The 16,554-nt window shown below is 33.2% G+C and overlaps 1 protein-coding gene, 1 long non-coding RNA gene and 2 pseudogenes across 8 annotated transcripts in view; 2 read left to right on the forward strand and 2 right to left on the reverse strand.

The window, feature by feature from the left end:
- Positions 1 to 1,098: 1,098 nt before the first annotated feature.
- Positions 1,099 to 10,973, forward strand: LOC145789160 (vacuolar protein sorting-associated protein 2 homolog 1-like). 5 transcript variants are annotated; one of them, XM_082876954.1, is made up of 6 exons: positions 1,106 to 1,366; positions 1,577 to 1,647; positions 3,898 to 4,089; positions 4,227 to 4,342; positions 5,890 to 8,866; positions 10,883 to 10,973. In XM_082876954.1, the coding sequence occupies exons 3-5, from the start codon at positions 3,994 to 3,996 to the stop codon at positions 5,909 to 5,911; spliced, it is 234 nt and encodes a 77-aa protein (XP_082733080.1). In that variant the 5' UTR covers positions 1,106 to 1,366; positions 1,577 to 1,647; positions 3,898 to 3,993; the 3' UTR covers positions 5,912 to 8,866; positions 10,883 to 10,973. The 5 variants fall into 5 exon arrangements, with proteins under 5 accessions (XP_082733077.1, XP_082733076.1, XP_082733079.1 ...); XM_082876951.1 differs by having other exon boundaries at positions 1,099 to 1,647; positions 3,898 to 4,123; positions 4,225 to 4,342; positions 8,770 to 8,866; positions 10,714 to 10,973; XM_082876953.1 differs by having other exon boundaries at positions 1,102 to 1,647; positions 3,898 to 4,123; positions 4,225 to 4,342; positions 10,714 to 10,973.
- LOC145794028 (uncharacterized) lies at positions 2,158 to 8,891 on the reverse strand. Its single transcript, XR_014333982.1, has 3 exons — positions 8,756 to 8,891; positions 2,348 to 2,487; positions 2,158 to 2,255 (listed from the first exon to the last, which is right to left on the reverse strand). It is a non-coding gene; the product is annotated as an uncharacterized LOC145794028 (long non-coding RNA).
- Positions 7,389 to 8,209, reverse strand: LOC145794027 (vacuolar iron transporter homolog 4 pseudogene; annotated as a pseudogene). Its single transcript, XR_014333981.1, has one exon. The product of XR_014333981.1 is annotated as a vacuolar iron transporter homolog 4 pseudogene (transcript).
- LOC114272779 (eukaryotic translation initiation factor 5B-like) overlaps positions 10,840 to 16,554 on the forward strand; it is a 43,103-nt pseudogene continuing 37,388 nt past the window's right edge. The window contains exons 1-9 of the transcript XR_014333871.1: positions 10,840 to 10,852; positions 10,883 to 11,001; positions 11,096 to 11,203; positions 11,288 to 11,388; positions 11,513 to 11,603; positions 11,719 to 11,829; positions 11,911 to 11,975; positions 14,161 to 14,220; positions 14,686 to 15,241. The product of XR_014333871.1 is annotated as a eukaryotic translation initiation factor 5B-like (transcript). The remainder of the gene's footprint in view (positions 10,853 to 10,882; positions 11,002 to 11,095; positions 11,204 to 11,287; positions 11,389 to 11,512; positions 11,604 to 11,718; positions 11,830 to 11,910; positions 11,976 to 14,160; positions 14,221 to 14,685; positions 15,242 to 16,554) is intronic.

The raw sequence follows: 16,554 nt of genomic DNA on the forward strand, positions 1-16,554 counted from the left end.
TTGAAGCGTTGCCGGAGTCCTTGAAATCACCAGCCTTGAAAATAACTGTTAGTGGTATAAGCATAGGCCCTATACATAAGAAGGATGTCATGAAGGCTAGTGTACACAAAATAATAACTACAAAATTAAGTTTTTACAGCTGTGTTAACGGCATGCTTCAAATGCATGTCGTAATTAGTGTATTTTACGACATTTTATTTTTGGCAAGCCGTTAATACTTTGTCAACAATGACATACATATTATGTAAGCTATTGATTTGTATATTTACGACATGCAAAAATATGCTGTTAAAAATATATACTTTTATGACTTATAAAAATTGACCGTGTAATATTTACACATAAGACAACATATAATTCATGCCGTAAAATACCATAACCTTATATGGCATGCATTCGGAGACGGGTCTATGTGGAGATTGTAAGGGGCCGTGGTCCCTTGCTTTTGGTTTGACTGTATTCTTTTTTTATTTACTATTAGTTCCTATGTGATGTGTATTGGTCCCAGCTCTTCTTTATTATGCTCTTTTACTCTTTACTCTTAAGCAATTAATGAGCTCTTCTCTTTCTTTTGTCTTTTGTAATTTTTTTTATTCTTATATTTTCTATTTTCTCTCTTCTTTTAATTTTAAGTTTTTTTTTGTTTTTTTTTTTTTGTTTTGTTGTCCTTTGGACTTATCTATTGATTGCAAGTTACCTGTCAAATTTTTATTTGTCACAAATTTTGCCATATAATGTCCAATTCATGATCATGTAATTGTGAATATCTAACTTTACTCATATTTTTATTCAAATTTTGGCTCCTCCAATATAAAAGTGTGATTTCGTCCCAACATGTATTAACATGTGGCAAAACTTTTACTAAAAAATACCTTTATTTGGTTTGGTTTTTAAAATATATTTCCTATTTGTTTAAAGTAAAAACTAGTTTGAAAAATATAATGATATTTAAAAATTTATAAAAATGATTTTTACTCAAAAAAAAAAAAAAAAAAAGAAGTTAAACCTTATAAATAATAAGTGTAAAAAAAAAAAAAAAAAGTTAAACCTTATAAATAATAAGTGTATTTTATTATTTTTATTATTTACCAACAAATTATATTTTTATTTAGAAAAAAATTTATTAAACCTTTACTAGATCATCGTTCGATCTCCTCCCTCACTCTTGCACTACCAAGAGCTCTCGCTCTTGCCTCAGTTTTCTATCTCCCCCTCTCTCATCGCGTAGCTGAAACGAACCATGGAGAAAAGTCGAAGCGAACGAAAATCTAACCTCTCTCTCTCTCTAAATCCTACTCAAATTTAGGAATTGAATTCCACATTTGTGGTGGCTTGATTCGATTCATTGCTTGGTCGGATCTTATTGGTAGTTCTTGAAGCTCAGAAATTGTGAGTTTTGATTAGGTTTTAAACTGAGTTGTTTTAGTTGTAGGTTGGGCTGGAAATTCATATCCTCTTGAAGATGACGATCAATTCTGTGGCTTTTTTTTTTTTTTTTTTTTTTTTTTTTCATTGGTTTTATTTGATCTATGACGATTAGTTGAGTAATCATTGCAGTTTCGGCTTGAAATTTCAGATTATCGCTTGAAAGGCTTGCAGAGAAGGCAGAAAATTAAGGGTCTGCGAAGCATTAGGGTTGATTACTAGGTGAGATCCTAAAATTGTGTGCATTTACATTTTTAGACACCTTGATAGAACAAATGTGATTGGCTAGAACATTGGATACTATAATCATATATAATGTTCTATGCATAATGCATTTTGGTTACCATGAGATTGTGCAGTTTTTGTGTTCCTGTTCTTTAGCATCAAGTCTAAAAAATTTAAATTACGAATATGGTGGTGATTCAGCACCGGTGGGCCTGGTCATCCAACCAATTTCAATTTTAAAACATTGACCCAAATATTATGACATCATATACACCAACTTTGTTAAGATTTGCCCAACCATTGCTTGGAAATGCTTGTATGAAATTTAAGAAGTTGTCTAGCAATAGAAACAATTAATTGGATAAATACAACTAGCTTTATGGCTAAGGTTGCCTTTGTCAAATGTCAAGAATTTCCAAAAAAAAGAAAAAAAATTCATGATGTTGATCATAACTGGACCATGAACAAGTATGTGATAGAAAAATATTAATATTTAAATTTCAACATGTAGGCTTGTCTCCTTGATCTCTTCCTTCATTTTGGTTGCTAGAAACTGGTTGAAGCTCCACTGTAAACTCAGTAATTTTATTGCTTTTATTTTATATCTATATACAAATAGATACATAGTTCATCAATTAAAACATATGCTCCTTCAATTTCAAATTGAAAAATATTGTTCTTACTAAAATTTTTGTACCTATGCTTATCTGTATTTGTAGCATAGATCAGCAATGTCGCTTGCTCTGTTAAAGGCATTTCATTTATGGAGTATGATCCTGGCTATTGGTGTATTTGATCTGAGTCATATCTATCTTTTTTGGTGCACCACCTGAGTAACTGCATCATGCGTGAACCAGTGTTAATCCATTTGTTGTGATTAGCTTGTATCTTTCTTATAACATTTGGTTGGTTAGACAAGTGGAGTGTTTGAATTTCTTGAAGAACTCCTGGAACTTAACAGTTATATTCAGTTATTTATTTTGTTCATTTGACAGAGATCCTGTAGCTGATTGGTGCCATACTGTTTCAGGATCAAACCATGACAATATTAATTAGCCTTTGACTTTGACTTTGAAATCCGTTATCTTTCTTGACCACCATGACAATATTAATTAGCCTGTTTTAGTTCATTTCTAAATCTCTTCTTGGTATATCTTTTTTGCATTGTTGACGATGAGAACTGAGAACACATTTGTTTAGGAAACAATTTTATAAGCTTCGACTTTGTCAATCCAATAACAAATGAATTCTTAGAGTTCCTAAACCCTAAGAACGCATGCTTTTTACTCTTGTACATGCTATCCAACATAGCCTCACAATGCAACGACTAGTCCACAAACCACCATACCCCAACCTCCTCCAACGACAAGTCCAACTTCGGTTTGAGCTTGGATAGGCACTCATCCCTTTTATCCCTTGCAAATTTGGTATGAAATTTTAGTTGAGTTTAATAATCAAGTTGGTAATATGAATATTCCTGCATAAATTGAAATTCGGAAATAAACCTTTTATCAAGCACAAAAATAGGATTGAAGGAGGAAATATTTCCAAGAAATAATGGAAATATATGCCTTTTGAAAATTTTGTTCCAAGAAATATTGGAAACATTGTTGCTTTTGAGATGATCAAAAAACGTAGTGTAGTCATGTGCTCATAGTGTTCTGAAATTTCTGTGCACTTATGTGCTGATCTATTAGAATAGGGTTTGTTATACTTTGTTTTTCTGTAGTTTAATTTCCTCTGCAATTTTGTGCTTTTTCACATGACATTTCAATTTGGATTTTCTTCCTTCTTCTTCTTTATGTTTTTATTTTCTCAATTCATGTTTCAACTTTATTTATTTTTGTTGAACCTATTGACTTAACTCTGCTCTAGTAGTCACTAGACTCACTGGGTTAGCCCACTGGCCAGAACCTCGTCATCCTCACTTGGAGGTCGCCGGTTTGGCTCCACTAGAACCTCATGTTTCAATTTTATAACCTTTCTTCTTTCTTCTTATGTATTTATTATTTATTTATATGCTCATTTTGAGCTGAAAAGAGCAGTGGTGATGATAAATCTATTTAGCAATTTACTAAGAAATTCAAAGTAACTTCGTATTTGGGCATGTATAAATTTGATTTGCATTGAAATATAAGTTTCAGTTCTTCCTTGGAGCCATAAGATAGCATCCTTTGGTAAATTTATAAGAACTTTGCTAGTTTGTGGTACTAAAATTTTGATTTCTTTTTTATTTGCAAAAATCAGACTTTGAAGTCAAGACAAGCCATGGGGGAGGCGATGAAAGGTGTCACAAGCAATGGGCCAGATGAATAGGCAAATATTGAGAGGCAGAATGAGAAAATGAAAATGGTTACTGAAGTCATGGGAGATGCCATTGATGATGCTTTGGAAGGAGATGAGGAAGAAGAAGAAGAAACGGCAGAGCTTGTGAATCAAGTACTTGATGAGATTGGAATTGATATGAATTCAAAGATACTTCTATCTGCAAAATTTTTAGGGCTAATTGGGTTATTTATTAGCACTAACTATTTGAGTTATACTGATGGTTTACAGATTTCTGATTTTATGAACAGCTTCTGAATGCACCATCATCTGTGGTGGCCGCCTCAGTTGCAAAGAACAAGCTGGTTGCACAAGCTGAAGCAACAGGAAACGATAACACTGGGATAGACAGTGATTTACAGGCAAGGTTAGACAATTTGAGAAAAATGTAGTTCACTTGTAATGTTTGTGAAGAATTTATCGACTCATGGTTTGGTACCCGCTGATATTGCAATAAAATTTTGCTTTGACATCTGATGCTTAATATTGTCTTTTTGTATATTTTTATATAATTATAATCCTAATCTAACTTCTGGTGGAGTTCTACAAGATAAGAAAGTTGACAAATTCTTTATTGAGAAGTAAGGAAGAAATCTGCTTGTAGTGTAGGAGATATAAAAACAATATTAAAAATAAGTTTCTACGACATGCAAAATTATGCCATAAAAAGTGTAATGATTTATGTCATGCAAAAAAATGTCGTAAAAGATTATATACGGCATACAAAGTATGCTACAAATATATTAAAAATAACCTTCCACAACATACAAAATTATGCCGTGAAAAGTGTAATGATTTATCACATGCAAAAAAAGTCATAAAAGATTATATACGACATACAAAGAGGGTGTTTGTTTGGGCTTTTTTGAGCTAACTTATAGTTTTTGAAAAGTTATTTTGGACTGTTTGGTTAAAGTTATTTCAAACAGCTTCTGATTCTAACAACTTATTTTAATTCAAAAAAGTTGATTATAAGAAGCTGTTCACCCTTTACTTCTGATTTTTAGTTTCTGCTGTGGACATTTGGGGTGTCCTAAATAAGTGCACTTTTTGTCTTTTTGGACTAAGGCCAAGTTTGACTTATTGCAAAAAAGTCAAAAAGCCAAAAAGTTACTCAAAAAGTTAAAAAGTTAACACTATTCACCAAAAGTCAACAATTACGACTGCACAACTCCCAATCCTAATTTTTCCCTACAAATCAATTTTTACAATTTTTTATTACACATTTTTTCATAAAAAGTCAAAAATTTAACTCAAACATCCATATTTTCTTCCTCAATTTTTTAGTCCAAAAAGACAAAAAGTACACTTATTTAGGACACTCCAAACAACCCCTAAAAAAAAGTTGAGGAACAAAATATGGATGTTTGGGTTAATTTTTTGACTTTTTATGAAAAAATGTGTATTAAAAAATTGTGAAAAGAAGTGTGTAGGAGAAGATATGTAGTACGCCGTATGGATGGGAACATTATAGTCGGCTTGGTGAATACATGGGAAAAGATTGCCTCCTTTTCGGGCTTTGATTGGATGGTGTTGTTCGGCCAGTGGGGGCCCACCACGGGTCCCTTTTTTCTAATCGGAACCGTTTATTGTGTAGAACTCGTCGAGTATTATATACTTGTAAAAAATCACGTTGATTGGATATCGATACCTATCTGATCGTGTTAGTTTTTTTTGTCAACTGTTAACTATAATACCATCTAATTTTTATACAAAACTGATTTGATTATATAGTTAGCGATATCCGATAGACATGATTTTTTACAGGCATATAGTACTAGACGAGTTCTACATATTGAACAGTTCAGATTATCAAAGCGAGACCCATGGTGGGCCCCCACAGGCCTAACTTTACCATTCAACTTAGTGAATGTACATATGTTATTATTATTATTTTTTTTCCTTTCATTGCAGGTGGCTGACGTCAGTACGTTGATGGGTGGGAAAAGTTGAACTTTTATATTAATTTACCATTCAAATTAATATTTGTATATTAATTTTTTTTATATATTTTTTTAGTAAATAGTGATAACTTTTTAACTTTTTTGGTAACTTTTTGACTTTTTGGCTTTTTTTGAACTTGACAAACTAGTCCTAATTTATGATTATACTCTTAAATTTTTTTTATTTTTTATTTTTTTAAAAATAGAAAAAGACTCAAATGGACTATAGATTATTATTATTTTTTTATGAGAAATGTAGACAAGTAATTATTAACAAAAAATAAAAGTTAATTGAAAAAGCTACTTCATAGCTTATTTAACAAACACTACTCAGCAACTTAAATATATAATTCAACAGTTACACCAAACAGATTAACAACTTCTGATTAAAGTCATAATCTATAATCTGTTAAGTTATAATCTATAATCTGTTTTTACAGCTACATCAAACGAGGCCAAAGTATGTTATAAATGTTTTATGCAACTTAATTTATTATTTTTTACGACTTTACATGCATTCTGTCAATGAGGATCAACATTCCACGACATAAATAGATACGTAGTCCATTACCTCCCTCCAAGGTATAAAAATAATTTTTTTATGTATAATTAATTTAGTAGAAAAGAACTAAATAAGATAAAAAAAAAAAATGAAGAAAACAAGCTAATATATATATATATATATATAATTAAGCATAAGGTTGAAATTGGGATAAATTCAAAAGGGTCAATCTCTAAATTATGAAATAGTAAACACGTATTATTTATATATAATTAAAATAATATAGATTAAAAAATTAATTCGAGTCTTGTTGAACCAAATCGCAAAGTATAGAGAAAAATAGAGCAAAAGTTATGGATTTTCCCATTATGAATTAATCTGCTGGGGCTTAATTGCAATAAAATAAAATATCAGAATCAATTAGGGTTTCGTTGGATTAATTCACTAGGTTTTCTCGAATCCAAGGCTTAATTTGCAATCAATCGACAATTTAGGGTTTAAATTGCGATATATTAAAAAACTAGGGTTCAAATAGTAATTACAAAATTAGGATTTCTATATTTTTATTATTAACTTATCACTTAGGAAAAGTTGTAATGAATTGGCTATATGTGACATTCCTTATGTAGTGTTCTTGATAAATGAGGGACTGTAAAATAAATTAGGTGGTCATCTTCATTTTTCAACTATCTAAGAAAGGTAGATCAACATTGTCCTACATGTACAGTTTTCGCTACATTATTGATTGAGAGGGATAATATCCCATGGTAAAACTATTGAATAATTATCCTAAAACATATGTCTCTTTTCTTTTCTTTGGATATCATTATCCAAATCCAATATCCAAATGACCACAATAAAAGCTAACAACACAAAATTAAAAAAAAAAAATTCAATAGAGTAAATCTATTAATGACCATAATAAAAACTAGCAACAATTCCAAACACATAAAAAAATATTTAGAAAATTATCCAAAAAAGTAAATCTATGAGTTACATTCATTAAGTGCGTGGTTCACATTTCATTAACATTAAATTTACACTATATGCCTCACTTTTTTAGTAAGTTCCAAGATAAATATTTATGGCATATAGAATTTTTGAAAAACTAAACATACAAGAGTTCATTACAGTCCACTTGAGCCAACAAGCTTTGTCAATCCAAAGGTTATGGCCATAGCCAACGAACCTCCAATTAAAACCCCTCATAATAGACCTAGCTGGTGGTGCCTTCCCTAACACAACCCCCAACCATGCAAACACTACCAAAGCCATGCTCACTACTCCAACCACCACGCCTACTCTCACCTTATAATTCCTTATAAATGATGCCCCTAGCAATGGCACCATTGCCCCCACTGAAAATGCAATAGCCGAAGCTGCAACTGCCTACAGTGGACTTGGTCTTGCCTCCTCTTTTTCTTCTTTTTTCTCTCCACCAACGCCAACCCTTTTCTTGTCTCTCTTCACTTGAGCCATTTCTATGTCAAGTTGAGAGTAAAAGGAGACAAACTCTCCTATGGCCATGCTACAAGCACCAGCCACTAAACCAGCAAAGCTGGTTAAGATCATGGCGTTAACGTCTTGTTTGAGAACTCCAACACCCATCATTAAAGAGGCGATGAAGACCAACCCGTTGTTGGCTCCTAGGACCGCAGCGGAGCCATTGGGATTGTTTGGAGTAGTCGAAGTCGTCTTTTTTTTTTTCCTAGTTCTAGGGTGGTTTGTTGCTCAATATCAGATATGGGGTTGAGGTTGAGTTTTGAAGAGATGTTTGGTTGGAAGCCATGAATGGAATGGGAAAGCAAAGGAAGGGAGTGATGAGAGTTGATGAGGAAGAAGGTGATATGCTTTGAAGGTGATGGAGGTTTTTTATAATGAAAAACTCTAGGATCCCAGAAAATTTGTCTAGAATTTAGCCATGAATTTTATTGTGTAATTTAGATTTAATTCTATAATGGATCCTACACTTGAAATAAATCTCCACCCTCCAATGTTTATTAGGGAATTTTTCTAGGTAAATAATGCTGGGATCCTAGGAACTCTTTTTTATAATGAGTAGGGGGGTTTGGCCATCAATGCAACCAAACATGGTAATCTATGAAGCACGGACACCTCTCCGAGGGTTGCGTATCAATGTCGGACACGCGGTAGACACGTGTCCAACACGATGAAGAGAGTGTCCCTTTTTTTTTTTTTTTTTTTTTTTTTGCAAACATACATGTAAGGGACACGTTTGGACACGTTCGGGACACCGTGGGTCAGAAGTATAATTTTTGAAACTTCAAGTTGGGGTCAATTTGTAAAAAACAAAAATTAAAAATCAATTGCTGACCTTGTTTCAAACAGAGAGACGAGAAGAGACAGAGAGAAAGGCTCGTCGGTGGTCGCTGGTGGGTTGTCGTCGGTCTCTGCTTGCTGCTCGCTGTTTTCGCTGTTATCGAAGGTATGTTGCTCGATTCTCTTCTTCTTCTTCTTCATTCGATCGTCTTCTTCTTTCCTTTCTCTCAGTCACTCTCTCTTCATTCGATCGTCTTCTTCTTTCCTCTCTCTCTTCATTCGATCTTCTTCTTTCCGCTCTCTCAGTTACTCTCTCTCTTTATGCTTCTGTTATGTCCTCCCTCTCTGACTTTTCTTTCTTCTTTTTTTTTTCTTTTTTCTTTTATGCTGATTAACCCCCCTCTCTCTTCTATTTTATTTTTTAATTTTTGTCTTCAATTTTTTTTTTTTTGGCTTTTCTGTCAGTCCAGTCTGCCTTATTTATATATATATATTGTTGATTAGTTTATAATTTTTTTTATTATTAATATTAATGATATATATTTATTAATTTTATAATTTTATGACATATAATAAATAAATTTAATTATATATATTAAACGTGTCCCCAGCGTGTCGTGTCCCCTATTTTTTGAAAATTTATGTGTTCGCGTATCCGTGTTCGTGCTTCATAGATGGTAATGATATACAAATATAATGGGTATGTTTGGTTTGAGTTTTAGAGATGAGTTTTAGAAAAAAAAATTCAAAAAATTGTTTGGTTTGAGATTTTTCTAAAAAAAATTTCAAAATCACTCTCTCTCTTACACATCAATCAATCACTTTTTCTCTCTCCTTCTCAACCACTTTTTCTCTCATACACATCTACTCAATTACAACAAAATATCAAATTATCCCAAACTTCCAAACTCCAAAACTACTTTCAAAATATACAAACCAAACAAACCAAAAAAATTTCTAAACTCTCTTCCTAATTTTTTTTTCAAAAACAATCCTCCCAAAAACAAACCAAACAAGCCCAATATATTTGTTTTTTTAATACAAAATTTCTATATTGAATGAAGTGATTTCGAGAGATTCTATTTTCACACACGAAAAATGTTCAGTTCACACACTTAGTATAGGTATATATACTAATCTTTAGTTCAAACACTTAGTATAGGTATATGTACTTTTAATTTCGATTTTATTCCTAAATCAAATTAATCTTTTGCACAATACTCTAAACCCTATCAACTTTCCTTCATTATATTGAACAAGATTGTATGTGTTTGTAAACTCTACAAGTGACTTATGCCCTAGAAAGTTCTATATATGTTTTTCAGAGCTTATTGGGGGGGTTGTGTTTGAATTCCAAACCCTTTCTCTTGAGTATACCTATTACGAAATATGGACATCAGTTTTGAGACACATGCGGATACTTACAAATATATGGTTCAAAATAATTAGACACCCATTGGGCTATGTTTAAATCTATTTGTTTGAGTCGATAGAATTGGTCACTCCTCAGGTTGTGTTTAAATCTATTTATTTGGCTCGATAAAAGTTCGTTTGAGATCAATTTGTTTATGTAAACAAACAAAACTTGAGCAAATTTTGAATCTTGTAAAAAATTTTGAGCTTAAATTGAACTCAACTTAAAAAAATTATATACATTATAAAAAATTCAACTACTCGAACTCAGTTCATAATCATCTCGAATAAAGTTTACTTGATATCGTTTCAAAATAATAATTGAATTAACAATCGGCTACTCAACTCGTGTACAACCTTGTTAATCACAATCGAGAAATGTGAGCCCCATAAAACCCATACCTAACATTACTGACAAAAAAAAGAATGGATATTGCTGGAGGGGAAAAGCACAAAATGTAGTGGGAGAGGAAGGGTGGGGAAGTAGATAATATAAGTGAATTGTCTTTATTCAATCCAAATACAAATGTCGGGTTGGGGATGCTGTTATTCTCCTTTTTTTCTCTCAACTTTCCACTGAAATATATATTGGAAGTTTAGGACTCCCACTGAGCCTGAACCTGTGAGAGAGGGATAGAGTGCCCAATCAGAACATACGAGAGAGGACAAAGGAACTGAAAGCTGATGCAAAGCTGAATGTCCCAGGTCTATTGGTTATTGATACGCATGGACATGAATCGTTCACTAATTTAAGGTTCTTGGGGTTCAGGTTTCTTTGACATCGCAATTTTGGTGGTTGACATAATGCATGGCCTAGAACCAGTGACTATTGAATTGCTCAATCTTTTGAAAAGGAGGAATACATAATTTATTGTCGCATTGAATAAGGTGGGGGGATTACATGGCAATGATGCCCGTGGTGTACATATCGCTTTTGAATATATTCCCATTTTATTTTGTTTCTTTGATTTCCAACTTGCAGGTGGACAGACTTTATGGGTAAAAAGTTTGCCGGAGCGCACCAATTGTGAAGGCAATGAAGCAACAATCCAAAGATGTCCAAATAGAATTTAATAGGAAGCTGACTAAAGTCTTATATATATATACTATCCTTTCTCAAGTATGATTCGATTTATGGTGGACCTCGTTACAATTGTTTTCGTGACCATTGCAGGTTATTACCCAGTTAAAGGAACCAGGGTTACACATTGAATTGTACTATAGAAACAAAGAAATGGGGGAAACTTACAGTATTGTACCTACAAGTGCAATCAGGTATTTGTCATGGACTATTGATCTGTTCTCGTTATGGTTAATTCAATGTTTTTCCACAGCATATGCCACAAAACCAAATATTTCCTAGCCGGTGTCCTGATATTTGGGTTTGTGGATGCAACAGTGGTGAAGGCATTCCTGATTTGTTGTTATTGCTAGTTCAATGGACTCAGAAGACAATCATTGAGAAACTTATGTACTGCAATGAAGTGCAGGTATAACTATCCGCTCCCACAGTACACCTTCCCTATGCAATATCTCCTTGGTTTGTTGATTGTAGAGATGTTGGTAATGTGTGATAATTTTCTGTGTTTTGGAACTCTTTTCCAGTGTTCAGTTTTGTTTGTTAAGGTTATTGAAGGCCATGGGGCAACCCTCGATGTGGTGTTAGTTAATGGCGTGCTTCAGGAAGGAGATCAAATAGTTGTTTGTGGCATGCAGGCAAGCATTAATACCTTGTTACTGCCAAAGACTTAAAGCAATGTAGGTTGTCAAAATCTGAGATATGATTTTTATCTTCAGGGACCTATTGTTACCTCAATTCGAGCATTACTGACACCCCATCCAACGAAGGAACTCTGAGTAAAGGTAAGATTCCCTTTTGGGTTTTATATGTGTGTGTGTGTATATATATGAAACTTTCTTTTTTCTTTTTTGAAAAGTTTGACATTATACTTTGACTTCATGTCTCTTTCCAGTTATGATATTAAGAAAGGTATATGAAACTATGGATTTAAAAGGAATGTATGAAGAGGAGTTGTTTTGGGAATTGTGTATAGCTATGCTGATACACTTTCTAGTGATTATAACAATTTGCCTTCCCTTCTTACTTTGTTGTTTTCTACTGCATATATTTTTTTATTGTAGATGTTGTGATGAATGTTAGCGTCCATATCTTGTCAATCATGAAATTATATTTGATTGCCTGTTCCTGTGGTATATTGACCAAAATAATTGTCTGATATCTTTTTGATTAACAGAATTAGTTTATTTTTTGGATTTTAGTTTGTGTTTTTTTAGTATGATGTTAGAATAGATTGTTTTTTAGGCTTAGAGATAAGCATTTGGAATTCCAGTTGTAAACTTTGTCAACCGGGGGAAAATTGGAAAGATTATGAACGGCTTTTGCTGGTACTATGGGAAATGTTAAAACGAATTCTGGACGCGATGTTGTCAGAAGGTGCTTGCTGGTAAAGTATAAAGATGTTTTGTAGTAGGATAATCAACCTTTGTGTGTATGTATGTGTCGTTTCAATAAGTGAGATTGGAGATAAATTGATTTATGAGTAACAAAATCAAGCTTAGGGTTCCTATTAAGTTGAAGGGAAAATTTTACACTGTTGCTAGATGTTATGGCGTATAGTGTCGAATGTTCGTTAAAGCATGCTAACTGAGACACTAGATGACCAAAAAAATTTCAAATTTTAAAATACCGTCAAAATAAACTTGTGATGACTTGTCATGAAATAAACTGAACTTGTGATGCCTTGACTGCTGCTGTATATATATATTTTTTTATCTTTACTATTTTTTCTCTTGGAGTTTATGTAAAACTCCACTTCTCCATTGAAATATGGTTGGTCTAAGTGGATTTTTTTGCTTCCCACTTACTTAGTGGAGGGAACTAAGAAAAAGAGAGGCATATTACTGGACTACTGGTTGCTCAGACTTTAAGCATTCCATCAACTTGGAATTGGCTGCTAGATTGAGAAGTGGATTTGTCTAAAAAAAAACATTTCTCTAATAGATTGAGAAGTGGAATGCAACTTCTTTTTTTGAAATATAGGCATTTTTAGTTATTTATATAACTTTATGGGAGTTGACTGCTGAACTTTGGAGTAGTATGGTTTCTCTTCTAAGCAACTTTAGGTTCTGGATAAATGAGTGGCAGAATTATTAAGACCTGGCAAATAAGATGAAGAGGGACAACTGTGTTGGGGATTTTGGTGTTTTCTGTTGCAACCATACTAGTGATTTTTCAAAGTTCAAAAGTGGCCCAAGTGCCAAGAAGCATGGACATGTATATGTGACAAGACATGGAAATGGTAGCAAAATTTTCAAAAAATTTAGGACACGACATGTAGGGGGTACATGCAAAATATATAATTTTATATCTTTATTATATGTCATATGTAAAGAGAAATACTTATTATATGTCATATAAATGAATATTTAAGTCAAAGATAATAATTTTTAAAATCTTAGGGAGAAAAATAGGTAATTTAAATTATTTAATTTAAAAAATTTATCATCAGATCTTAAGTTATTTAATTTAAATTTGTAATGTGTTTCTTATGCGTTTGTGTTAGGAAGTGTGGGACAAGTGTCGTGTCGGTGTCAGACATGACGCATTACCTTTTTAGGAGTATCTGTGCTTCTTAGCTCGAATGTAATTTCTTCTCTTGTAAACCTTAAGATCCAGTTTGTAGGTGTGAAAAAAAAGGGGAAAATTTGCCCCAGTGGGTGTTTAAAAAATTATTTTCAAATCAATGATATACATTAAAAAGTAAATTCATATACTTCTCCATGACTTTTTAATTGAATTTTGAAAAATTCTTCAAACAGTAATTCCGCCCCCCCCCCCCCCCCCCAAAATAAGAACAGGAAAGGTAAAGCGATTTAGGGAATGATCTTTCTTTTTGTCACACAATGGAGACCAAACCTTTATCTACCTTCGATGTGCTTTTGGTTTTGTCCTGTAATTTTTGAGGTACTATGTTAAGTTCAATTCATCCAATTAAGTATTTGACCATTAGTGGTGGTTCCATTTTGGGGTACTTATCTGCATCATAAAGAATCAACGCTGCCCAGGCTATCAAGATTACTGCACAGGTAATTTCAACGTTCAACATAAATTTATTTCATTATGCTTTCGTTTTGTTTCCTTCTCCACTTGCTTCGGCTTCACATATTATTTCTAAAATACAAATAATATTTCTCAATAGATATGATATGAAAGGGATAAGATGATTAAAAACTAAAATTGTAGAGGCTCACACAAATGATGTGAGTGAGTTCCGTAGAGTAATACCTCATCTTTGTATTACCTACTCTTGAGAGATTTCATTTCAATGAACCAGCACATCCGGTAACCAGACTTATAATTCTCACACATGACATGTGCCTCATTGCATGCCTATCCATATAGTGTAAAACACAGATAGACAATCCCAACTAACACTTGTTGGCACTCTTATTAGTTGTATTCATGGTGAACATTGTGAATTGTGGTCCTGTTGACAAAATATATTCTTCTTCTCCTTGTTGTTATTGTATCTATTTTTTTTTTCCTTCTAGGGCCTTGAGCATGCGATTGCAGGCACTGCTCTATGTGTGGTGGGGCCTGATGATGATTTGGTGGATATCAAGAAGCAGCCTACGAAGATATGAAGTCTGTACTGAGCAGGATTGGTAAAACTGGTGAGGGAGTTTGTGTTCAGGCCTCTACTCTTGGATCATTGGAAGCATTGCGGGAGTTCTTGAAATCACCAGCAGTGAAAATACCTGTTAGTGGTATAAGCATAGGTCCTGTACATAAGAAGGATGCCCCGAAGGCTAGTGTCATGCTTGAGCAGAAAAAAAATATGCCACAATCTTGGCCTTTGATGTTATAGTGATGCCGGAAACTCCGGAACTTGCAGATGAAGCTGGTGTCAAGATATTCAGTGCTGATATCATTTATCACTTGTTTGACCAATTTAAGGCCTACACTGACAATTTCAAGGAGGAAAAGAAGAAGGAAGCTTCTGAAGAGGCAGTGTACCCATGTGTTCTCCAGATTATGCCGAACTGCGTTTTTAACAAGAGGGGCCCCATTGTTTTGGGGGTTGACGTTGTCAAAGGCATTGCTAAGGTAATCATTACCATCATAATCGTTATTATTACTGTGTTTTTTGTTTTATTCCTTGCATGTTTCATGATTCCACTTGCTGGAAATTGCCGAATTCTTGCTTTTTGTTTTGATAAGCTGAAAGTTTATAGCCTTTATAACATTTATCAATCCATTAGTTCAAGTATGCCTGGATTCCATATTTTTTCTTGATTGAACATTTTGGATTTTGATGCTAAGTGATGTATTTCAAATAATCCTAGACATGAAATAAATATCTTGAAGATATTTTGGTGCATGGTTACTCATTATTTGCTACAGGATATTCTTGCATTACTTTATATGTGGACTCCTCTATACCTTGTCAAAGTTTCATTTGTGTGTGCAATTGTTTTGAAGGTATTTGACATTTTTTTTTCCCTGAAAATTAAAGGGCATTGATGGGTTTCCATTAATCATATGTAATGTGATCTATCCACATTGAAATATTGTAGTCAACATAAATTGTGCCAAGGGGGGTGAATTGGCCAATCTAAAAAAAGATTGTTGTCATTTCAAAATTACCAGTCAAACGTTTGTCCAATTTATGGTTAGGGTTGTAAGAACAAATCCGAGTAATTGAGAGAAACTAAAATAGAAAAAAGGGCAGGGGGTTCAACCTTTTTATAGAAAGAAGTGGTGGATTTAGCATTCTGGCCTTGGTTGGCTTTGAATTGAAAATGTTTGGATTTAGTTGAATTGGTACGGAAAATCAAGGTTAATTTAGGACCTTAATGATGCATGGTTGGAATCTTGTTGGATTAAGGATGTGGTACAAGAACCGAGCGAGGAAGCTAATAACCGGAAGTTATGGATTTTTCCATTATGAATTAATATGCTAGGGCTTAATGGCAAAAAAATTAAATATCAAAATCAATTAGGGTTTTGTTGGATTAATTTGCTTTGTTTTGTTGAATCCAAGGCTTAATTTGCAATCCATTGACAATCCGGGGTTTAAATCGCGATATATTCAAAGACTAGGGTTCAAATAGTAATTAAAAAAATTAGGGTTTCTACATTTTTATTGTCAACTTATTGCTTAGGAAAAGTTGTACTGAATTGGCCATATGTGACATTCCTTGTGTAGTGTTCTTGATAAATGAGGAGCTGTAAAATAAATCAGGTGGTCGTCTTCATCTTTCAACTATCTAAAAAAGGTAGATCAACATTGTCCCACATGTACAGTTTTCGCTACATTATTGATTGGGAGGGATACTATCCCATGGTAAGACTGTTGAATAATTACCCTCGAACATATGTCTATTTTCTTTTCTTTGGATATCATTATCCAAATCCAA

Source organism: Camellia sinensis, chromosome 6 (genome assembly GCF_055761805.1).
Source record: "Camellia sinensis isolate YWXY chromosome 6, ASM5576180v1, whole genome shotgun sequence".
In the NCBI taxonomy this organism is placed as follows: Eukaryota; Viridiplantae; Streptophyta; class Magnoliopsida; order Ericales; family Theaceae; genus Camellia; species Camellia sinensis.

Bases quoted from the DNA above. Each gene is read 5' to 3' on its own strand.
- LOC145789160 (XM_082876950.1), top strand. From the start codon at position 3,994: ATGAAAATGGTTACTGAAGTCATGGGAGATGCCATTGATGATGCTTTG. The intron at 4,124-4,224 runs AGATACTTCTAT...GATTTTATGAAC, and splicing joins TGGAATTGATATGAATTCAA to AGCTTCTGAATGCACCATCA. The intron at 4,343-8,769 runs GTTAGACAATTT...TGTTTCAAACAG, and splicing joins GACAGTGATTTACAGGCAAG to AGAGACGAGAAGAGACAGAG.